This window comes from Manacus vitellinus, unplaced genomic scaffold (assembly GCF_001715985.3).
Source record: "Manacus vitellinus isolate BGI_N305 unplaced genomic scaffold, ASM171598v3 scaffold_3_pilon, whole genome shotgun sequence".
NCBI classification, from domain to species: Eukaryota; Metazoa; Chordata; class Aves; order Passeriformes; family Pipridae; genus Manacus; species Manacus vitellinus.
In genome coordinates, this window is record NW_021940535.1 from 12,049,224 (window position 1) to 12,074,272 (window position 25,049).

Genomic DNA, 25,049 nt, shown 5'->3' on the forward strand with positions numbered 1-25,049 from the left:
TCCCTACAACAAAATTCCTTCATGACAGCTCCTGAGCAGCTGGAATTGCCTCATCTTCTGAAACTCTGTGTTACAGCTCAGGCTTGAGTAATATAAACCACAAAAGGTATTTCAGACACTTCACATTTTACTTTCTGTCTGAATGTACTTCTTTTTGTAAGAAGTAATCTTGGAAAAAACATGCCTCATTCTGCTTCTTGTGGAGTGCAACTGACTGAGTTTCTGATATCTCAAAACCAGTTCTTACTGCCTGTTATCAGTCAATGATACATCTTCACTCTTCAAGCATCTGACTGCCTCTAATAAAAGACATAATCCATCCTCAAGTGGGTACCAGCAGCATTGTGGCCATGGTAATACTGAGCTCAGCACCAGGTAACCACACACACACACACACACACACACACACACACACACACACACACACACACACATATATTCAGGAGCCAGGATGGGTTTTGCAGTTTGTTCCAAACTTTTCCCCACTGTGAGTACGGTCCTAATAGTAATGAAGGTAGCTTGGGCATGTTTCCTAGAGCACCTGCAATACTTTTGACTGCAATATGGACAGTCCTTTAAGTTTTTGCATGAGAATCAGAACTACTAGTTATAAGTTGAAGCTTGTACATCTAAACCATCTGATTAAGGGACAGCCTTTCATCTTTTTCACAGCTTTGCCCCAGGTTGTTATACATCCTGACCATGTAAGAATCAAATCCATCAGTTGATTATGGTATTTCCTAAAATAAATAAAATGGAAATGTCATGGATACTACTAAAAGCTTTTTAGTGAGTGGGAAATAGTGTTTCAGTAGCCAAACTTACCACAGGAAAATGCAATGTTTGGGAAGTGCTACGTTCCCACAAGCCTTTGTTATTCTGTCTGATTTATGCTATTTAATATCACTACATATAACTACTTCACAGTGAATGTCAGTCCAGATGCAATGTATTCACATTGCTGTGATGCTTTGCCTGAGCCAAACAGCTGCATCTCTCAGCTTTCTCTAGACTTGTGCATCTCAACAGGACACATTAGATTGGGCACATTAGCTTGAACTCGTATCTGTTGGGCTGAACCTGCTGTTGGCACCTGTTTTTATAGTTGCCTTGACTTTTAAAAAGACTTCTCTGTGGTAATGGAATTCACAGTATCATCTTCAGGACTACAGGATATAAAAGTCTTGATTCAACCCTTGAAACATATGATGATAAGCAGGATTTTATACAGCAATATTAGTGCTTATTATACTAGTTTATGATACTAGAGAGCAGTTATGGAAACATTCCCTGCCATCAGGAGCTTATAATCTAAACAAAATATATTGCACAGAATACAAAAAGCAGAATCATTGTTTTCTTACTTCAGTGCATGTCTTGCTAACAAACAGAATTTTAAAAAGAGCAGGGAGTTAAACAGATTATTGTAGATTAAAATTAAAGATGATGACAAGTGTGATAGCTTGAGGAGTTATTGTAAGAGTGGCTCAAAAGAATAAAATTATGGACAGGACCTGAAGCAGGACAGGGAACAGTGACATTGTGGAAAAGTTGCAGGGCAAAGGATCGTTAATGACTTAGAGCTCAGAAAAATAGGAAATCAGTGTAGTGGCAGAAAATAGATTTTAATGTATTTACTTATCTGTATTACTGAAGTTGTGGACACTGACCAAGATGCTGTTGCACTAAGCTTTTTACTTGATGCCTGGATGTGTGACAGAGATTATTCCAGTTTCTACTAATTTCAGTGAGAGCTATAGTAGTGTAACTCCTTTAAAAAGCAGGCTGAAGACTTTTATTAGCTGAAGGCCAAGGTCAGATCTCATTAATAGATTTGCATGAATAAATGCAGAAATAGTATGTCCATGTGATGGTATGAATCTTTTTCATACAGTGATTGCAGCTTCTGCTCACTAAAAACATTTTCCCATGTATCAACAAAATATTCATTTATAAGAAGTAAAGAAAATATTACAGACTGCGATTTTGAAGAAAGACTTGTTAAGCAGCGAAGGGCTAAGTGGTAATAGACAATATTAAAAAAAAAAAAAGTATAGGCAATAGCATCCCTTCACCCTACCCATTGATATAAGATTGATTAATAGTAGTAGAAAACCTAAAGATATAAATTAAAGTGATTCCATCCATCCAGTAATTCTTAACAATTACATATTACTACAGTATTTCTCACTGAAGTTGTTTAGAATTTTAGGAGCTAGGCCACAGATACCTCAGCTCTTCAAATTTATTGAATATGCTTTGGAGATTAATTGGACCAGAGCAAACTGATGGATATCAGCAACTTCAAGTATTGTTCAGTGTCTAGCTGCTCTCTCTTTTGTTTCTTTACCTCCCCTTTAAATGTCTTGATAATTGCTTCTGCGCCTGCAGCGTCCATAATGATAAAGGAGGTAGAGCAGTACAAGGTTAAAAATGGACAACAAGCCAACAGCAACATCAAATCCGATAAAAATATCTGTGAAGGACAAACAACAAAGGAAAAGGGAGTTAATGAAAGACATATATGTATATCATTTTAGATGCGGACATAACAGTCTAATTACAAATATGTACAATGGAAATATAGTATGTTTTGTTCGTATTTCTGGCAACATCACATTTTCTGACACATGCAACATAAGAACATGTACTTCAATCCTAGAAATGCATAGATAGCTTCCTGCGCATGGGCAAATCTTAATTCTAGGTTTCCACAGGGTAAGAGGGGAAAAAAAAAAGAATTTCATCAGGGATCAGCAAAATAATGAATATACAGAGGAAGGAGGAAATACTGGGACTATGGAAAAGTCTTCTCATTCTTCCAGGCAATAATATTTGGGTGGGAAGAGATTATCAGCTCTCAGCTGTAGGCTGAGGCAAATAGCCACTATATTTGCATGGATTAGCTGCACTCCATACAGCTGAGGTTAAGTTATCCTCAATACATAGTATGTGTGCCAGAAATACAGATGCACCACTCTGTGCATTTGCAAGCCAGTTTTGCTTTGCATCTACAGAAAGTCTGATGCATCCAAGATACACGGGACCCTTACATAGCACCCACACCCATAATTCTCTTGGACATTTTCAACAAGCAGAGCTCTAGTTTTGACCGTGGCCTTTAGGCAGCTCCTTACATGAGTATGTTCAAAATAGCACTGCCTTCACACTGGTGGGCAAGTCTACTCTTCACATTTTCAGAGAAATTTAATTTCTGTTGACCTTCCTTCTCCATAGTAAATCTGGCCCTCATTTGTTAAAGGGAAATCTGTCTATTGTGTGAAAGGTACAAAGTTTGAAACTGTTGATACAATTTCTGCCTCCATGTCTTATGTGGAAAATACAGAACTGTTACACTACCTTTCACATTGTCTTTCTTCCCACATTCTTTTGACCAATTTTCTGTTATCACAGGAGAAACTAGTTCAGCAAACTTCTCAAGTGGACAAGAAGAGGTGCATCCTGGCAAAGTGAGCAGGTAAGGATCCTTTGAAGTGTCATTCCTATAATGCATTTCGATGCTATATCGCCTGATTAACAACATGGAAAAGTTTTTAAAAAAATGTTCTTAAATAGAAGATTTCCTATTTGGAGACAGCATGTTGGAAATAGGCTCTAACATCCTACTCTAGAACCTGTTCTTCAAGAATGGAGGCTTTGTGAAAGACATCTGCAAAACCCACTTTGCTGAAGCTGGTTATATTGCTGCACAGATCACCAGTCAGCTGAAAATGTCCTTCAGAAGGCTCCTTGAATGGCAACAGCACCAGGTTCTTCTAAGCCAATTGGTTTGCCTTCGGATTTATGAAAAGTCTTGGAAATGTTCTTGCTACATTTGAAGAATCAGGAAAATTTATTTTATCATTTACTTCTATCTGATAAGGCTTGTTTTCCTCTTCTTCCTGTTTTTCAAAGCACAAAGATACATGCACATCCAGCAAATGTGTTTTTTCTTAGTTTTAGTATAACTTTGTGCCTACGGACTGCTCACTGAAGTATCCGTTTAAATCAAAATTGTATCTCCTCACAATATTTGAGAGGAAAACGATTTTGGGGAAGGGGGAAACAAATTCCAAACACTTCTTGTTCTTGCACAGATAAGAAGATACTTGCCCATTGCTTTCTTGGTAGAGTTCAAAAAACTGGCAAGCAGCATATGGTGGCAGTTTTCCATTGAAAATATTGAGAGCAATCTGGAGAGCCCCAACTGTGGTGTCATGCTATTGGGGGAAAAAAAAATCCATCCTTGAAAGCCAGTTAAATCAACTAGCATTTATGCAGAGTAATTAGACAAGAATAGAAAGGGAGTGGAAATCAAGATAAAAGAAACACTGTATAAATTTGACCATAAAACTGTATTCAGTATATTCACCTTTGGGAAAAACATGGGTTCTGCAGACAGCAGGAGACATTTCCAAAGAGTTACTGCAGTATGTGTCTTACACCATCTGGCAGTATTTTAGAGATAGGGATACTGAGGGAAAGCAAGATGTGGTCTCAGTAATAAATCTAGTTTTTCAGTGTATTTTGCTACTCCTTCCTCCAGTAGAGTTTTTTGCTCCCAGGTCAGATGAAATCAGTGTAAAGTAATGTACCAATGTGTTGCCAAGGTTTTGGCACAATATATAACCAGCACATCAAAGGAAAAAAAAAGAACTGGAAACAATTAGAATAAATGTTGGAGAAGCAGAACTTAATCTACAGCATTTCAAGTAAAGATACAAGTTCTTTTCTTTAGATAGTACACCAGACAAATAGTTGCATGCAAATTGTTCTCGCTTCCACTTCAGAATTTTTTTAGTTGTTGTTCCTTCTGTTTGGATTCATACAAGAAAATCTCAGTTGGCTTCTAATTTTATGAGCCAATTACCCATCCACCTGTAGTCTCTTCCTCTCCCCATTATCCCTCCTCTTGCAGGGATAGCAGGAGCAGGAGCTGAAGGAAGGAAGTCCCAACACTTTGATGCATAAATGTTGTAAGCATCTTTATATACCTATCTGCTAGGCCTATTTATATTATGGTCTAGCATCTATGTTTTAATTATTTTTCAGGTTCTGGAACTTTTTAGAATGATCAATTTCAAAAATAACAGTCTACTTGTACTCAAGATATTAAAGCAGAAGTACAAAATCTGGATACATTTCTTTTTCCTTTTCAAAAAGAGTGTAGTATTGCTGGAAATCGTGTAGAAAGGACAGCAAGAAAGATTTAAGGTATCAAATGGTTTCTATATGAGGAAAGATTAAATAGGGTAAGACTCCATCTCAGAAAAGGAAAGATGGAAGAGGTGTGACAGAAAATATTAAATTCATGAGTGACCCAGAAAAAGTGAATAAAGATTGAGTTTTTCTTGTTTCTCAACATATAAATGCTAGGAAGGACCTAAATCAGTACTTTTTTACTTTAACACACAAGTCATTGTCACAGGATGTTGCAGAGGCCAAGAGTATAAATGCATTTAAAAAGTGATAATATAAGTTGATAGAAGAAAGTCTGTCAAGAGCTATTAAACACAGAGACACAGATTCTACCTCAGGCAGTCCCTAAGCCACAGATTGCCTGGAACCTTTTATCACTCTGTGCTGGCATTATTTTCACATTCATCCGTGCCTTTGGCCCTTGTTAAAGACAGAATAATGAATGAGCTAAGTGGATCTTGCTCTGAACCAAGTGGCTCTTTTAACCCTCTAAAATAAATAAAATAATAACAATTTTAAAAAAAAAGAACAACAAAACACAGAGGAGAGGTTTGGAGGTACAGCTGAAGTTCTGCAATATGCCACTACCTTTAGAGCACTTAAGGAAAAATGAACCATTAAGTCGTAGGAAAACTGAATGATAAAATGCATAGTTTTCTTTGCCAAGTATAGTTTGACTTAAACTGAGATGAGAGCCGTGCTTATGCTGTGTTCTTGTACTGAGTGGTGTTCAGCTTATTAGCTGAATTAAACTGTATTATATTATTCTTTCACTTAACTTACAGGGAAACACTGATTATTCTCTTTAAGGGTCTTTTACTGGTAAAATCAAAGCAACATTTATTAAAGATGAAAATACTCACTGCAGAGTAGACCTCCATTTTTCTTGGTTTTGAAGAATTGGCAGCTTGTTTAATACTATTTAAAATAATATTCACAAGGACACCTTAAAAAGATAGGAAGAGGAAAATGAAGGTATAACATTTGCTTAGAAACAAAAAAAGTGAAAGGTTATGAGGTTCAAATATGACATCTCCTCAGGCCCCATACTTATTTTTTTAGCTTACTACAACTTCATAACTAGAGAGAAGGTATTACAGAGGTAAAATAGATGATTCTTCATCGAGGTCAAGAGAAGAGACAGGATTCACAGAAAATCATCTAGAACTATCCTAAGAACTGGGGCTAATGACACTTCCAGTTCTGTTATGCTGAGATCTCCTCTCCATCCTTTTTTATCTGTTTCTAGTGTTGCAATAATGAGAGCTGTGCTAGTCTCTTCCTCTCTACATTCTGAAGAAATATTTTAACTATTTATTTCACACAAGTTACACAGTATCGATTCTCATTTTTTTCCAAAGCTCTTTTGTAGTCCCTCTCTGGACCAGAGACATTCTAAAGCCAAAGGGATAAGGGCAGCAGAAATTCCCTGTAGCACAATTTATATCACTCTAAGGAAAGTGGACATAACTTGCATACATGTAAATAGTCCTGATCAGATTATATGGTCATCTGCCAGTTAGTGGGCTTTAATGCCAGTTCGAGCCTGTAATTACTGTATGGCTGGACCCAGAGATCTATATATGCCTGCTAATAATTCTTTACCTAGAGCTAGACTGCACAGTACATGTATTAGAAAGCCTAGCCCCAAATGTTCCAGCCTGCAGATATTCAAGCTCTGTTGTTTGCATTTCCTGCTCATGGACACCTGGGGATCATGTGACAAATTCCTGAATTGTTTCCTGAAGCAGTGTCAGAATATGCATAGCCTGTGCACCCCTATTTTGGAGCTAAGCAGTTGTCGCAGTTCTTGCAGTATAGACATAACTGGAATCTCTCATCTTCTCTGCTGATCAGACTGTTTTGGAGCAGCTTTATATCAGTCACTCAGAGGGCTACCAATGTGTTGCCAAGGTTTTGGCACAATATATAACCAGCACATCAAAGGAAAAAACAAAGAACTGGAAACAATTAGAATAAATGTTGGAGAAGGAGAACTTAATCTAACCTACTATAAGATGAGTAATGGTTTTACCCATGAGGGCCTGATTTTTTTCCTTTATATTTCTATAGTATTTCTTAAAATTCTAATCCCTTAAAAAATCTGGAATAACAAAAGAGAGAAGTTTTTACAACTTGTTGCAATATCTCATCCATGTAAGTGCCAGTGTTCAGCACATATTTTAATGCTTAATATAGCATCCAATCTCCATAGTTTCAAATGAAGGTTCTGTGTGAATAATTTTGCATGAGTGACAGGATGTTGCCTTTTATTATAAGCATTGTCTCCTCCTTTCTGAGAACTATGCATTTTTTTATTTACCTCCTTGTAGTCGTGATTTCTCTTCTGTTTTATAAAGCCCAAATAGTGATAATAAGGACAATTCTGCCAGTTTTTCCATCTTGGCAATTACATCTTTGGTGGCCCATACAGGGAGAGTGTAATTGTGAATACCCTAGTGATAAAGGAAAACAAAATAATGTTTATAATTCACCGGTTTCCATCATCCTGTTGCCTAGGCTCACACTGCTAAGTTTAGACTCTCTGAGGCTGTCCTGCAATTCTTTGCCCAGTGTGGTTTTACTCCCCAGCATGCGCTGAAACGCACTTTGTGGGGATGGAGATCAACCTGAAGTGGGTGTATAGGAAAAGCAGAAGCACCTGTGTGAAGGGTATTCTTTTTAGGTATAATGTCTTCTTGCTATAGAGATATATGTTTTTGGTGGGAAATATCGCAGGCGTATATCTTGTCCTCTTCCTTTCCTCTGGGTCTTCAGGTTATACATCTCTAATTTTTTCTGCCTTTCCATACAGTTGTCCAGATACTAGTTCTGTCACTGGACAATTACAGACAAGTGTCACTCTCCAGTCAGGTAAGAGTGACAGTGTCTTATTTCGTTTAATAGCCTCAATGTGTGGAGGATGTGTTCAAAAGGCTTCATGTGCTGCTGGTAATGACTGGGGCTGAATGGAATCCATTCTATGATCAGACTGATTTTTTTCACTGGTAGCAATCATCACCTCAAAAATTTTCAACTGATATCTTGATCTTATCTCTCATGTTCAAAACCTAAGTTTTTTATGTTTACCTGTTGATAGGTTAAGGCTGACAATTTCATTTCTCTGTTAAAAATCACAAATATATCATAGGCAGCATGCTCAAATAATTCTCTTGCATGATATTGGGAAGGAAAAAAGGGAATAATGGGAATGAATTTTGGTATCTGTTCTTCAGGATAAAACATGAAATGGAAAGAACAGTTTCCCAAGCTGTAAACCATGTTTTTGGGTTATCTGATACCAAAGTACTAAATTATAACTTATATTCAAATATATATATAAAAACAAAAACAAAAAAGCAGATCCAGAAGAGAAGGCAACTCATTCCTGTGAAAACACTTTGTCATAGTGTAATTGAAACCCAACATTAAAGTTATATTCTTCCCCAGCATTTATTGACTTATTATTACCTCACAATGTAGAGTATCATAGGTATTCCAGAGCTGGAAATTATCCAGTATTTTAAGATTATTTAGTTCAAGTCCTGTGTTAACAGCCATTGTTTGTATAAAATCCTGGGGGGAAGAATGAAGAGTATACAACAAATATTCAATACATATGGAACATATATGCATATAGATCCATTAACACCTGGCATCACAATAATGTTTCATTTTTCACAAGTGAAACCCCTGTAGCAGAAGATTCTGGTTATAGTTTTCATTTTGTAACTTCTCAAGGTACTGGTCTCTGTTTCAGACGCTGTTTTTCTTGTCCCTGCTGTGGATAAGTTTGGTGTCACACTCTTCCCTCCACTCTGTCACACTCTTCTCTCCAAGAAGCTGCAAGAAGCTCCAAGAAGCTACCTCAGTCACCTCAAGCCTTCAGATATAAGGAAGAGGAAGGTACTAAGGGAAAAGGAACATGAGAAAAAAGATGAGGAGAAAATACAAAAATGAAGAGAGGTGAGGCAAAAAGAAACTGGAAAGGAAAGTAGGTTTTACTTCTGCCATTGAAGGGGAGTTGAATATCTAATAGTTCTGAATATCTAATTGTTCGACAACAATTCCCATAGGGATTCTTTTTATGTGCTACCACAGAAGAATGAAGGGATACCTTAATATCCCTTATTCCCCTGTTACCCGTTCATACTGTTAGCTGATAGAGGATAGTTATGAAGTCATAGTTCACCACCCATTGCAGGTGAGTGAGGCTGACCAGAGGAGATGAGCTAGAGGAAAGTTAGAAATAAACCAAAAAAAGAAAAATACTGGGTTTAGCCCTAGCAGTAAGCCTGAAGTGACTTCGAGTGTAGTCAGGGTATGAAGACCTGAGACCCCTGCTTTATTTGTGCAGTCAAAGCATTAGAAAGTGCAATGGTAGGCAAACAAGAGAGCAGCAGTAACCACGGTCTAGAGCAATTATTATCCACACGAACATAGTTGCTTGAGGCAAGTATACCATCTACGTACCTATATCCTGCTGCAGCACTGGAATGGAAAACTTTGAATCTCTGACTGTGAAGATTTGTGTCAGGGCCAAAACAGAAGAATGTTTTGTGATGGATCCAAAATGCATGCAGAGAAATTTACATAAATCAGACTGTTCTCCTGGTTAGGCTTGCTTTAGTTCTCTGCTGTAGTGCCAACTTCAGAAAGTCAGAGCAGGAAAGCATAAACCTTTCCAAGTTTCAGATTTCTCAGATGTTTTAGAATTAGTTTTGTGCTACCCTATAATATTAGAAATTGCTGCATCCAGAAATTTCTCTTCCTCACAGATAATTGAATTCTAAGTAGTCTCAGAAAATTAATATTAAATTCACATTTTAAAAGATTAATGTAGAAAAGTGGGAGAAATATATAACGTATCAAACATATTTTTTGATCCTATTGGCCTGAATTTCTGATTGTAAGAGTCCTCAGGATTTTAATTTTTTTAATATATTTTTGCATTTTAGCAAAAGGAAACAATGCAATTCCATAATTTCTGAATCTTATTTACTTTCCTTCTTCTCATTTACTTTTTATTTCCTTCTTATTTTCTTTTTATTTTGTCTTACCATGTATGGTTGTATTCTATTTTGAAATTCACTGGATGTTTGTGTTTCATTCTGAAGTTTATCAAAAAGGGGACAGTCAGGCAGAGGAAAGTTCAGCCTCTGAAACCAGAAAAGTAAAAGTTAGAATAGTTCTAAAATTATCAACACCCCTCTGTTTTTTTTCTGTTGCTGAGATTGATGATGTAATATTTGTTAGACAGATCCATGGCTGTGCAACAGTTACTCCTTAATTGCTTGCTTGGCTACCTTATTCATGAAGTTGGTTAACATAGGCAATGTGGTAATTTGGCTTTTCAGTGGCTACTTCTTTGGATAGCTTGATTTCCGTCAGTTGAGCTTATTTTGGCAAAAAGCAATTACGTGTGTCTAGCAAGAGATTGGATCAGGGTGCATGATCAGGCTACCATTTCCTCCTTAATTTCTGAATCCCCCCAGATGCAACTTGACTCCACCTGGTCCTGGAACCTGAACTGCTTTTGCATCTACACATCCTGCTCTCATCTCTGGAGATAAGTGGATCATGGTAAGCATTTTAAGTACCACTTAGTGGACAGAACTCCAAACAAGGGTGACAAATAAATTGTACTCCTGAAATCTCAAAAAGCTATGAGCCTAATGGCTCTATTCTTATTTAGGGATACAGTTCACTTTTAATAACTCCAAGTGTATGCATTACAGGGTTACCTAATAGTACATATTTGATTTGAACCATGTGTAAATACTTGCATTCTTCAAACACTGTGCTCTAGCCAATATGGTTTATACCAATTACAGAAAGACAAATGATACCTGATCCAGCATAAAGTGTCAGTAAAAAGTCATGATGAGCAAAACAAGCTTGTACTGGTTCAGCACTTTATGTCACATCATTAGAGCATTTTTGACCCAGCACTAATATTAGCCTATAACCATACAAATCATGTCAAGGAACTGACTTAATATACAGTGGAGAAAATAACTTCTATATCTATGGCTTATGTATGTGCAAGAGTGTTTACTCTGTCTTGAGGTGAACATTAACAGACTGCGCATCTCTTTTCTCTTTGGTTAATCAACCTGAAGTTTGCAGTAGCCACCAACTCTAGCCCATTTTCACTTGGGCATATTTCCAAGAGTACAATTTTTCTGTAACAGCAGCACACTAGAGGATGAAGGCTCAAAGTTGCAATATGAATCTGGGGAATGTTGTTTAATTACACAATAACAAATGTTTCTCTTGTGGCATGGTTTAATTATCCCTCTCTAGGTGTTATTAATTAAGCCACTCCCTTTGACTTCATTAAGCATTACTCAGTACTGTTGCCTGTCAAGTCTTGATAGATCTCAGTGGCTTAAAAATAAACTGTGATTACCTTTTTTTACAAGACTGTACTTGGCCTCAATTTCCCACTTTGTGTTGCTTGGGGCTTGAAAATGCCTTCAAACATCTGCTTGGTTTAACAAGGGAACAATGTTTTTTCCATGTGATTTGCATATATAACAGGAATTTTGAGTTGCTGCAGAGGTGTGATTCAGTGAAACATCAATACCCACTCGGAGCAGCCGCACAAACAGTGAGGTACTAGAGACTCCTACGAATGAGCTTGCCTTCTTCAAACGGGTCATTACATTGCATTGTGATTCCCCTAAGGGCTTTGAGGTATTGTTTGGGCAAAGCCCTGACCACTTTGATGCTTTTCTGGTCTTCTGGTGAAAGAACTTCCCCTGGTGTCCCACATTTAAATGGCAGTGACAGCATTCTTTTCTGTTGAGGAACAGGGCTAAATTTCTAGCTGAATCACAATGTGCCTAATCCAGTTTGTGGAAACCCTTTCACTCTGTACCTGCTTTCAAGCATGGTCTCAAAGAATGGAAGAATACCAAAGGGAGTCAGGTGTGGCCACCTCCTGATGACAGAGTCTATTCTCTGATGTTGGTGACAGGCAGTTATTTAATAGGGGATTTGTATAAATTTCCTTAAAGTCAAATTCTGTCCTCAAAGGCAGAAGAAAATTAGGCTTTCTGTCATTATATTCAATAGCTTTTCATCCTTGTTGGACACACTGTTCCTTACACAGTCCTTGTCACAAGAACAAGTAAAATTAAAATGTAAACATGAGTCAGCCAGAGAGAGCTATGTAAAGTAAAACTTCTATAGGACCTATTATTCAGGTGGATCTGCTCTTATGATATGCAAAAGAAGTGCTAGGATTTCATTAAACGTTTCTATAGTACTGAGCATAAAAGGACCCTTCTCTTTAATTAGAGTGCCTAAGTGCTGCCAGAATAGGAAGGTATAATTGTGAGGTCGTTACAGTGGCTGGATAAAATTCAATTCCTTGAATAAACTATGAAACAAACTTGCCAAAGAGAGAATTGGTGCTTAGAAAAGCATTTGTTTCCTGGAAAGGTTTAGGGCATCTTCCTAGCATACTGTCCGAAAGTGTTCTGGTCAAGAGAAATGTGCTTTGAAGAAAATGGTAGTGTGTATGACAATTGAGGTATTCTGCAACTACAGAAGGAGGATTTTCATGTAGCTATTACAATTGACCTATGATATACTTGTCAGCCAGTAGCTGCATTTGATATTTTCTACTAGACTGAACTCAAAAAGCATAGAAAATATTTTTTGCTATTTCCATTTTTTCTCTTTTTTGCTTCTGTGAAAGTTTAAGACATTATAGGAAGCATCTAGCCAGTACTCACCCGCTCTGTTGATTTTTGAAATATATGAACTGGAATAGGTTGCCAGAGAAGCTCAGGGTTCCAAATTTGGCTGCTAGTTGGTGGAAAGAGGCCGGAAAGGTACGACTGGGCACTCATAATGGTGCGATCATAATCTGTACTTTGGATGTAAAACTGAAGATAGAATGGCAAAGAGTTAAAGATAAAATAGAAGCTATAAAAATAATAGGGAAATTTTACCCAACTCGTGAATCCTGGCTTCTTGTTTTCAGTGTTATGTTTTTGCATATAGTCAAAACAGTGAAACCATAACTGAGCTTTTTGAGGCCTTACTTCAGTTTCATAAATGGAATTGCCAAGGCACCTTTTAATTTGGAATCTAACCCTCAGATTGAACTGAGAGAATAAGAAAGCATGATTTAAAAGAAGGAAGCTCTCCATCTTTTGATATTCAGAAGAACATTGATACATATGGACATGGTGCTCAGGGACATAGTTTAGTGGTGAACTTAGCAGTGTTAGGTTAACAGTTGGACTTGATAATCATAAAGGTCTTTTCCCACCTAAGTGATTCTATAATCTATCAGCTATACCTCAGGAATGTTAAGGCACTTAAAATCATAAACTTCTCTTGGAAGCTTGGCAAAGTTATAGTCTTTCATACCTTCCCATCAATGCTTCCCTAATATATAGACCAAAATGGTAGTGGTATCTTCCCCGCAATGGATCTATACTTTATGATAAGCACATCCAAAGAACTGTTAGACCTCTGTTTTACAGGATGAAGTATGTGAGCATGGCCCATTGCATGACTGAATAGGCATTCATTTTTCAACAGGGTAGAACAATTTGGAGTCACTGTATAAATTCCCAATTCGTTTGGTGGTGTAGCTGTTCAGTTCAGGAAAATTTGGCGGTGAGAGACCCAAACTGAATGTAGGAGCTGAAAGTTAGATTTTAGTCTGTGTTTAAACCTTGACATAAAAGTCTGACTTCCAAAAATGTTCTTCTATGATGATGTGCTTTTATAAATCCATAGTTCTGCTATGCCAGAGAAATGTGCTCCAGACAGTTCTGCTATATACCTCTTGCCGGTTGTATGTGCTGTTCAAGAAGGTGGAATATCGTTTCCGCATGTACTGTCCGAGTTCAAACAGCTGCTGCATTCCAGTCTGTGAGGCAAGCATACAGGTGACTATTAGATTAAGGTGACTGGAGAATCTTAATGTAGAAGTTTCTTTTCTGTTTTCTTTTTTATGTGTATGTGTGCCTTCAGTTTTTAAGTAATCATTAAGTGTATAATGTACGGTTGCTGTGGTTTAACACCAGCTGGCAACTAAGCACCAATCAGCTGCTCATTCACTCCCCCACGGTGAAATAAGGGAGAGTAAAAGTAAATCAGGAGAGTAAAAGTAAGAAAACACAAGGGTTGAAGTAAAGATGTTTTACATGCAAAGCAAAAGCCACACATGCAAGCAAAGCAAAACAAGGAATTTATTGACCGCTTGCCGTGGGCAGACAGCTCTTCAGCCCCCAGGAAAGTGACTTGGGAAGACAAACACCATAAGACTGAATGTTTACTCCCGTTCCTTCTTCTTCCCCCAGCTTTATATGCTGAGCATGGCACCATATGGTACGGAATATCCCTTTGGTCGGGGGGGCAGCTGTCCTGTCTGTGTACCCTCCCAACTTCTCATGCACCCCCAGCCAAACTCACTGTGAGGGTGGTACAAGCAGAAAAGGCTTTGACTCTGTGTAAGCCCTGCTCAGCAGTAACAAAAACATCCCTGTGTTATCAGCACTGTTTTCAGCACAAATCCAAAACAGAGCCCCATACTAGCTACTGTGAGGAAAATTAACTCTCTTCAGGCAAAACCAGCACAACTGTGTATGTTGTAGATGGACTAGCATTTTTAACAGAAATACTCATTTATATCTGTGAAAAAATTATGTGTTCTGAACTGCTAAGACTGCAGCATCTGCTACAGAAAGGCGCTGCACCTGATTCTACACAAATACAATTCCGCGGTGCTGTAAGTCTGTAGGTGCTAAGTGATAATGTGTGTCACTTAGTGACAGCTGAGAGAGGATGACTGACAACCTAGTATTCATCATTGTCATTGCTCTGGTGTTTGATCAACATGATAAATTTGTGGCTTACACTTCATGCTTGAAGGAACGTTCTTCCTTCTTTATCTTGGTGTGCCTGCAGTTGTCTTAGATTGCACACTGTCTTTTCTGTTATTCATTTCTAAAACCTGAGATGAACTTTTTAATTTTTAGCTGTCAGAGAAGTACATTCTTTCTACTGTTAATAAAAAGGAAATAAAATACCAGAAATCTCTGAAAAAAGTCTATGCCAAGCAGAAACTTATTTCCTCTTACTACATAAGCTAGGTACCTGAGGATAGTAATGTGCTGAGTGTCTTAATTTTACAAATCTTTCAAGTCTCCCTTCAAACATTAAATGCTGACCTGTCTCTGTTTCATGCTTCTGCATCATGACAAAGTGTTATTAGGAAATGCATTGGCCTCTCTTTGCTCCAGAACTTCATATGTCAAATACAGTTAAAGATCTAAGGCTCGATGTTGAAATGCCAGAGCAAGAAGTAGGTTCAGTGCATCCTGGTGAAACTCTGGACTGCAAGAAGCCTTTTTAGAAGACATACTGTCCCCAGAAGCAACCTTAGGTCCTGCAAGTCTTCCCTTATTTTGTGAGGTGGTGGTTTTCAGTCCAATGCTGAGATGTGGACTCATCACTTGACCTGTTGTGCTGGTGTCATTCTCTTACGCTCTCATAGGACCCGGTGCTTAATGGTCACTAGAACTTCATCAGGGTTGAGAGTACAACATTAAATGGCAGTTAAACTTGCCATTAACTTGAATGCAGGTACACTGTCAAAAAGCTCTTGCTTTTAGGAAGGTAGTTGTAAAGCTATGATGAACAAGATTTCAGTTTAACAGTAGCTGGATGAATAACATTGCAAAAATGTTTATGAATTATGGGGTATCGCTAATACCAACTCTCAGCACTTGAAATTTGCTAATGTTTTTGAGACACATAAAAAAAATCTTCCCACTTCCTATTTTATTAGCGTATATAAATTCTTCTAAGAAAGCCGACATACCTTGGTGAGTTGTCCAAATCCCTGGGGCCATTCGCTTTCTTTGTGTGGATCAGTTGGAAAGTTTACAATTGGTGTTCGGTCACCATGTCGGAAAACCTAACAGTATTACCAATAAAAAAACCCTTAGTTTAATGCTATTAACATTCTTTTCTTATCTAACTAGAAGTCAAGCATATATTATACTTCCAGTACCATTTTTCAAATGAAAATATTAGAGAGTCTGCAGAAACCTAGTTAAGTAGGATTGGAGTACATTCTTTACATTCAAAAATATGTATAATTATATAGAAATTAAGTGAGCATAAGCCCGATGATTCTTCCTCCTAGAACATAAAATTAATCACCAAAGATGTTAGTGCTGGGATTACATTCATAGCTAGGTATCTAGACAGGAAATCTGAAAGGAAATGCTGGAATACACATTCATAGGGCTCCAGACAGCCTTCCAAAATGCTGACCCAACTATTGCAAAAGTTACCTTTGCTTGTCAATGTTCCCATAACCAAACTCATTCCTGACTTAGCAGAATAAAACGACAATGTAGAATCATGGTATATTTGTTCATAAAAGGACATTTATTCCCTAGTACCTCAGTAGTATATAACTTTTTCATAATTATTACTCTTCGCTGCCTCATTAAGCCACATCATTCTTGCCCAAACATCAGAGACGGTTGTATGGGCTAGTTAGTTTGCCACTCCCACTGGGAGGTGTTTCATGTTTATATTTTTCAAAGTAAACACCAGCAGTGTGGCTTAATGTTTTAATTACAGCATACCCCCTTTCCATCAGCCTTCTGTACTGAAGTGCACAAACCTGTGCCAGAGCAGGTACTTCAAAGATGGAAAATACTGTCCATTAAAGGCAAATATAATTGGATTTCTCCCTCTGTTCGTTTTCTACAGTAGACAGCAAAGTTTGCTGAACCTGAAATGAATATTTTGCAGCAAACCAAGCAGTGTTTTTCATTATCATCAACAACATGTTGGTCAACATGAAATTGCATAGTTTCAGGAAAAAAGCCCCACGCCTTTTTTTTCTGAGTTCAAGAACAGGAAAATAGTCCATAAAATATTTTTTTTTTTTTTTTTTGCTTCTCCATGCAATTTTAAATTCTCTATATATCTCTCTTCTTACTAATTTGGAATCTCAATTGATTAGTTATAACCATTTCTCGGTGCACCTCTATTGAAGAGGAGAATAAGTGAAGAACTACATTGTCTGGTGACTGATTCAATTGCACGCAAGAAAAACAAGTGAGAAGGACTTTTGTGCCCCTGATTATTTCCTTGGTGTTTTGACATGCTGATATACATTGGTGTAAGGTAGGATTCATTAGTTTCTCTGGACAAGCTGGTGCCTCTGTAAGGAATGAAGGTTAAATTCCCAATTCAATGTAGCTGCATCCTCTTGTTAAATTATCCAACTTCACGGAAAAGTATTTTTAGGGGTAACTGACAGTTGCTCAAACTGACTGACATGTTAAACGACTATTTTTTTAGGCAATATTTAAAAATGGATCAACACTTGGCCAATAAATATGCCCTTTTTACTAGTGAAAAGTAACTGAAAATGTGTTAGATTTTAAATACTGTTTTGTGATATTTATACTTCATGTGTGGCATAACCCTCAGCGTGTATTTTACTGTCACAACAGTCAACCCCTAAAAACTTTCAATAAGCCAGAACAGAGAAGCATTTTACCTGAACAGAGACTAGCATGCAAAAGGGATCAAGATTAAAAGATATTCAAATATATTGGGGAGCAGGAGATGTAATGAAAATTATTTTCTTTCTTTGTAACCTTAGGAAATTGAAGCAGTGGAGGGTCCGCTCTTCCAAAAAGCAGCACAGCTTCTTTTAGTTCACATAAAATAGGAATGAGTTCAGTTCCTTGTTTATATTTCTTCACCTTAATTTCACAGTGACATATGAATATGACATGAACACTAAGTTGGAAGTATCAAGGGGGAAACAAATACTTCTAAGAGCAAAAGCCTGTTTTTAGGAATTGAAGGATGAAACTTCTCAGGCTACTGATTTTTTTTTGTGCTCAAACCTCCTTCTTGCTTGCTACTTTTGAAAATGACCTTACTTCAGCTGCAGTTGCAAATGAGACAATGACCTTATGAACAAACACTTAACCTAAAAGACTAACTTGTTCACTCATTGCTACCTTTTAGGAGACTTTTTTTTTAAATTTAAAACTCTAATAGGAGCTTGTATATTGGAAGTTTATGTTTTTCATTAGAAGACCTGATAGTGTTAGGAAAAAAAAATGCATCCCTACAAATCTTGTCTTGCTCATCAATATGTACTTCTCAACACTTATAATTTCAACTTTGTTAAAAAGGAGTTGATGCTTTAAATTAATCTAAAAATAGGTGTGCTGCAGCATTTATTACTCCCAGCCTCCAGATTACATTCCTGACCTTTCAGAAGACACAGAACATGGTAGAATAAGGGAAAAGGAGAAAGGAGGCATCATAAAAGGTGAAAAGACATTAGAAATCAAGAAAGAAGGGAGGGCAAGGAGAATATACACAAAAATATACACAAGAATATACACAAGGAGAAAATACTCAAGCAGACCTGTTTATTTCAGCAGTCCTTTCTGAAGCACTTTACCTCAGTTCTCAAAAGCAATAGGTGCACAGTTATCCAATACCTCTCTTTCAACTCTGATACTGCTTGAACCTGATTTGGTGTCTGGGTTCACCCAGTCACTCTTTGCAACTTTAGGAGGGTGATCACATCAGATCAAAATGGTCACATGACTGAGACTTTGGCCAGCATTTGCTTCCATTGTTGCCAGGTGAAAAATCATGTTGGAGAAAAACTGTTGCAGAGGAAAGGGTGAGCTGAGAATACAGCGTGTATAGTATACATAACATATTCATTCAGAAATGCCATGAATTACAGTGAATTATCTGTCTCTGAGTAATAGTGAGCTTCTTACAGACAATTTTATTGACAGACTCAGCTTCAAACAAAAAGATTTTTTACTTTGAAGCCAGCAATAGGAATGAAGAAACAAGAGTGAAGTGGAAATATCATGCTGTCAGTTCAGGGAAGTGGCAGATGCAGAAATACTGAGCATGTTTAGTCAAGGTTTCAAATGGCTTGGCTTGATTAGACAAATCATGCTCAGAGATAAGATGCTCAGTAGACACTTTCTATCCTGCCTTACAAGAAGAAAGATGAAATCACAGTACCTCAGAAGCCACACCTCTTTGCATGCATGACAGGTGAAATGAGTGCATGTGTGGAGTCAGAAATTACAAGTCAGGACTTCTTTATGCAGAGGCAATAAAACAGTATTTTGTTTCTACTTGGGTACTTGATTGTCCTACATATTTCCTATTTTCTTCTGTCTGGTTTAAATTCCGTTCACAAGAATTATGGTGAAGGCTAATGATTACATGTGAGAAAGAAAATTTAAAAAGCATTTTGATAAATTGACTTGAATTAGAGCTTTTCAGACAAAAGGACTTGTGGCCAATAAACAAAATGCACAGAATCAGCATAAAGTTGGAAATTGTGAGGAGAGAGCAAGACATCCTCCCAGGCACAGCTCAATTCTACAAGTGAGCAAAAAGGCACATTTATCTGGTTTTTTTCTCCCATGCAGATGTATTTTATATTGTGCAGCTCTACTAAGAAAGTTTTAAAAAGTCATTATGATGATTTTCACAGTGCGGTAATACTGTCTGGTGAAAACATAGTGATTCACAGAGTACAGCTGGAGAATGGCTATTGAATTATCTCAGAAAGATGCCTTTTAGACTTACCTTGACAGTAGCCATACCCTCATTATATCCCATTATACAAGTGATATGTTCTGGGCCAATTCCTATCCTATTTATTTATGCTAGCAATTCTACTCCCATGAAAATTCAGTGAGTTCAGAAGGCAAAATTCAATTGAGCACACATAAGCCATGCTTTGAGAAAAAAGATGCACATTGTGATAAGATTCAACCTATTGTAACTTTTTAGGTGATTGGTCAGCCTAAGCAAATTTATCAGGGATAAAAGGAAGACAGTTTAAATGAAATTTACCTACTATTTTATTATTAATTGTGATAAGCTACCCTAGAAATAAATATGTGTTTTGGTAAGTGGCTTCATAGTTATGGTAAGCAGATGATCTTGGAAAGGAAGCCTCTATCTCCATAATGGTGAACATTTCCTGTAAGTCTTTCTGCAAAACCATTCCTCGTTAGAACACAGTAACAGCTGCAATTCAATAGAAGTCGCTTTCCCTTTAAGGAGTTAATTCTCCAAGGCTTACTGTCTGCTTGTTTTCATCTGTGTGTCCAGTTCTCCTTGTTATCATTGAAACAACATTTAAATATATTGCTATATACAGAATATTACTGGAATTAACATTGAGTCGCTGCTGTGTCAGCAGGAGTAGGACTGGTTTTTCCTGTGCACTCTGGCCTCCCTCCAAGTTATGCATCTATAGTGCAGCCAATAGGTAATAAGACATAAAATACTTTATCTAGAGCCAGATGATATGTTTTGGACACAGCACTTCTACCTGTTACCTGTACGTACACATAATGTCTCAAATAGAGAAAGGTGGAAGGAGAAGATCTTCAATTTCCTATTTATAAATGCAAATTCCAATCCCCTCAATTTTGTATAGAAAGTATCACTTTAGACTATTCTATATAACTATTCTTTATCAATGTACCTCTTATTAAAAAAAAAAAAGAAAAAACTATGAAAAGGACTATGGTTCAACCTTCATAATTCAAAGTATTACATTGAATTAATCTCTCTTCTTCCTGAGCTATTGGAGAAAGGGACATTGAAGTATTGTCTAGTTACTTTAAAATAAGAAATGGCCCAGCAAAAAAATAATTACAGTAAATTTTCAGCCTAACTGCAGTTAATGCAATGTGTCTCAGATCTCTACATAAAAATGCCTATTTCTGTTTCTCAGTAAACTGCTGTGACAATTCAGTTGTTGTGAAATGGAAAATACTTTTTTTTATGGTAATTTCTATATCATAAGGTTCAGCTTCCAAGCACAGAATAGGTAGGCCATAATCACCAGCTCTTGAATTATGAATTGGAATGTTAGCTAAATTAAGGAAGAATAGGCAAACATAGACTTTGCATCTCTTTACTCCTATTCACTAGGCATCTACCCCAAAGCTAACTTGTTCAGATATCTTGAAATAATAACTAGAGGTTAGGAGATGAAAAGTCTTATAACTAGAGGCATTTTTATCCATCTTTAGTTAAGGTCTTTAAACCCAGTAAGCAAAAGGGCAGTAGTAGTTATTTCTAAGTTAGAAGATAGGCATAGCAGCTGCCCACCTTGTCTGATTTGACAGACATGTAAAATTCCCTGTATTCCCCACAACAAAATAGAGAACAAAACTACTTACTACAACCACAAACTTCAGTTCTCGTTCTGCAGTAGTCTGTTGAAGCAGAATGAGGATAAGATGAAAAGAAAAACACAGGATCCTGGACAGGTTAGGAACCTGTATCATCACACCCATCCTGGCAGAGGAGGAAAAAAGGCTTTGTAGCTCCAGCAGCTGCTCAGGCTGAACAGCTGAGATGTCAGGCTGTACTTTCAAAAGGGGTGGAACTGCCGCTGGTGCATTTCAAATGCAAGAGGAATGTTGTGTGACTACGCAACAAATTGCATTGCCCTTTGTTTTCAAATTACTGTTTACATTCTTCTTAAATCATAATTCAGTTCCTTTCTTTCTCTGATATTTTTCTCTTTTGGAGTGTAAGGACGAGGTTAAAATACAAAGGAGTTGCTAAGCATTCCTAATGTTTCAACCTACCTGTTCTGATTCCACTTCTCAGGGTTTGGAATTTTTCCAAACTACAGCGTGGTCACGAGGATGAACTCAGAACCAAGAGCCAGGCAATACTCTTTTCTCTTTGCTGCTCAGCTAGTTCACTTTTTGGCTTCCCTCCCCTTCTTTTTTCTTCCCTCTTCTATATTATTACTGTGAAATCAGTATAATTATTTCAGACAGCATTTCATGTAGGTTAAAATTGCCAGTCTCTTAGATAAAATAGTTGAAATCTTGCAACAAGTATGCTCTTTAAGCTCCTTGCTGGGCAGTTATTTGCTCTTCAATTTGTGTATGTTGCTTTTCTTTTCCCTTGGACTATTTCTGTACTTCCCCTGTTGTAACTGCTTATATCAAGCAGCCTCAGATCTCTAAGACATTTCTTGTGAACAAGCCCTGGAGCTCACATTTTTATTATTACTGATTAAGAACACTCTTTCTGACAGTAGCTCACTGTCTTTGAGAAGATTGCTCAGCTTACCTCTGCTGACTTCCTCTCTATAAAATAATGATATGTGTAGACTTGATTTCATAAGGATTTTCTGAGTAAATTGATTAGTTTGCAGAGACCTATGAATAGAATTCTTTAAATGTTAAAACTTTAGGTCCTTAGTGTATTGGCATTCCATTCCTGTTGTACTCAAACCTGTCTCAGGGTTTCCTGTTGAGCTCTCTGCAACAGTATTCTCTACAGAAGGTTTTTACCATTTACCCCAAATTTTATCTTTAGGACCCTAAAGCCCACTAAGCTTCAGGTGTTCTCTCCTCTGAGTTGTGTGAATTTCTTTATGTATCCACTTTGCCTGATGGATGAGTCTGGAAGGGAGGAGTACCACAACTCCCAGACTTTCCCGTCTGTCTTCTCAGTCCATTACTAGTTTTCAGCACTTAGACTTCTTTCTTTCTCCACTGCTATGTCCCCACCCTTCTTTTTGATCTCTCCTGATATTTTTGCCTATGCAGAAGATGTAAGAGAGAAATCCATGCTTCATAACTACATAATACTATGCCTTTCTGAAAAGAAACGCGAGATGATGATGTTGCTCTACTATTTAAAGAGTACAGATCATAAAATATACTTTCTTTAGAATACTTCAATATGCCTTAAAAATCCGGGATGGAATTCCTACTTTTTTAATCTATATAGTTTTCTAGATGGGTGGTTCCTAAGGTCTTTGATCAAGGACTTCTTGTTAGCTCTCGTAATTTTTTCTTTTCCTTTCTAAGCCCTTACCATGAAATTTATAAGTGATTACGTTTTTTATAAGAGTTGCTGGTTTGTTGTGTTTTGTTGATGAGTGACTAAGACTACTGAAGTCTCATTATTATGGAACCCTTATAGTGACTTCACCTCAGACATGATCTCAATTTTTTTGTAATTCTGGATGGCACCATTCATAAATATTTGAAAATATATAACAACCCCATTTTATGGAAAATCTTTGCTAACATCTCTTAAAAATGATATTTTAACCCAAGACCAAGCATATGACAAGTAGTTCTGCTTTTTGTGGTTTCACTTTTCCCTTTGGCACATAACTTTGCTAGTGCTTATTTTATGCTTGCTTTATTTAATGTAGACATTAAATAAATGTCTGCACATTCCAAAATGAAGTAATATCCCATTCATGTGCCCTGGTGGTTAAGACAGGGTTCTGTAGGAATCCCATATGCAATCTGTAGGTATGTTGGTAGCATGTATTTTGTTTGGAAATTTCCTTGCTTTTCTTGAATTGTCTCCATTTCTACTGGGCATTTGGCAGCTATAAACTTGTCATATTCTGCAACACCTAAATCCTGGATCTTTTCAGAAAAAGATAATAATAATTAAATTATATATAATAAATATATATAAAAATTATATTATATGTAATAATATATTAATAATAATTTAAAAATCCTTCTTAACTCAATCTATTTACGGTTGCCCAAGCATTATAATGCAAGTGGACCTAAACAATTTGAGTCTTGTTTATGTTAATTTGGCTCATTGTCTTATATTTTAATTATCAAATTATGGCATAACTTAAACACAATTATCGATTTTAAGTGCATGTATCTATCTTAAAGGCTTGCTGAAGCATAGCTTGATTGGCTTTGAAGTGGACTCGTTGCAAAAGAGCCCATGCTTTAATGTACTCAAGGGTTACCTGAGGTAACCACTGCTGGTGGAGCTCAACCTACACACAGAAAGGGTGGAAGTCATTGCAGTCAAGGCAGACGGGCATGAAGTAAAGCACTCATGGACCAGATTTCAGTAAACAAAGTGACACATTTTTCAGGCACCATTTTGAAGCACTTCTGAGAAAAACAAAAGACTGTCTTGCAGTCCTGTGTTGGGGTATTTTCACTCAACTGTGGAAAGTGGGAAGGGACAAAGGAATTAATTTGTGACACAAGAAGAATTAACTTACTTATGCTGGTGACAGAACATGAATCTATATCTTACACTACAGGAAAAAAAGCCCTAAGCCCAAAGTTACTACTCTAAGGCAAGCAGGGGGAAGAAAGTGTCTACTCACTATGTCTTAGTAAATTCCTAGTTTGTCCCAAGTTTTTAATATGCACTTGGTTAGAAGGCACAGAGAGAATTTCTCTTTGGTCTTATGAGATTAAGATGTTTGCCTGAGACACAGAAGCCTAATTTGTAGGTTTTTGCAGGTTTACATATTTCCTAGAAAGTGAACAGCAAAGTGAACAGCAAATAAGAAAGAGACAGAAAGCACTATTCATCTTCACTTTCCCCTCTGAAACTCTGCAGTCTGGTGGTGATTTTGATTTCTGGAACAGGTAGAGTCAGATCCTTCCGGTAAAGGAAGGATTTTAACTTCTGTCAGCCACATCTCAGATGAGTACCATAAGCACTAAGTAAAAAGAAGGGAAAACCACTTCTACCACTACCATGAAACGAATCAAAATTAGTCAATTAATTTGATCCATATTTGTGAGTTATGCAAAGTTTGGGTTGTTTTTTTTTTTTTTCTTTCTTTCATTTTTGATAGTCAATCAACTCAGTAAATAACCCAAAGAGAAAAGGAAGTGGTGAAATGAACAAAAACAATAGTCCAGCCTGTCCAGTGCCACATTTCCCAGGGAGCACAAAATTACTGTTGCTTTTCTGTTGTTCATTCCCCATCTTGTTGGCACTGCTTCAGCATATGGCAG

General features: G+C 37.1%; 1 protein-coding gene across 2 annotated transcripts; it reads right to left on the bottom strand.

Annotated features, from left to right (window-relative positions):
• Positions 1 to 1,654: 1,654 nt before the first annotated feature.
• LOC103766521 (prostatic acid phosphatase-like) lies at positions 1,655 to 21,942 on the bottom strand. 2 transcript variants are annotated; one of them, XM_029961839.1, is made up of 12 exons: positions 21,870 to 21,942; positions 21,456 to 21,573; positions 16,052 to 16,147; positions 14,009 to 14,095; positions 12,945 to 13,097; positions 10,260 to 10,358; positions 8,671 to 8,775; positions 7,523 to 7,655; positions 6,063 to 6,145; positions 4,114 to 4,220; positions 3,361 to 3,530; positions 1,655 to 2,476 (listed from the first exon to the last, which is right to left on the bottom strand). In XM_029961839.1, exons 2-12 carry the CDS (start codon positions 21,570 to 21,572, stop codon positions 2,358 to 2,360), a joined length of 1,269 nt encoding a protein of 422 aa, XP_029817699.1. In that variant the 5' UTR covers position 21,573; positions 21,870 to 21,942; the 3' UTR covers positions 1,655 to 2,357. The 2 variants fall into 2 exon arrangements, with proteins under 2 accessions (XP_029817699.1, XP_017930696.1); XM_018075207.2 differs by lacking the exon at positions 21,870 to 21,942 and having other exon boundaries at positions 21,456 to 21,603.
• Between the last annotated feature and the right edge of the window lie 3,107 nt (positions 21,943 to 25,049).

Coding starts and splice junctions, on each gene's coding strand:
- LOC103766521 (XM_029961839.1), bottom strand. CDS start 21,572: ATGGGTGTGATGATACAGGTTCCTAACCTGTCCAGGATCCTGTGTTTT. Junction 10,359..12,944: donor TTCAAAAATCAACAGAGCGG/GTGAGTACTGGC, acceptor TTCTGGTTTCAG/AGGCTGAACTTTCCTCTGCC. Junction 3,531..4,113: donor CTCTACCAAGAAAGCAATGG/GCAAGTATCTTC, acceptor GTTGTTAATCAG/GCGATATAGCATCGAAATGC.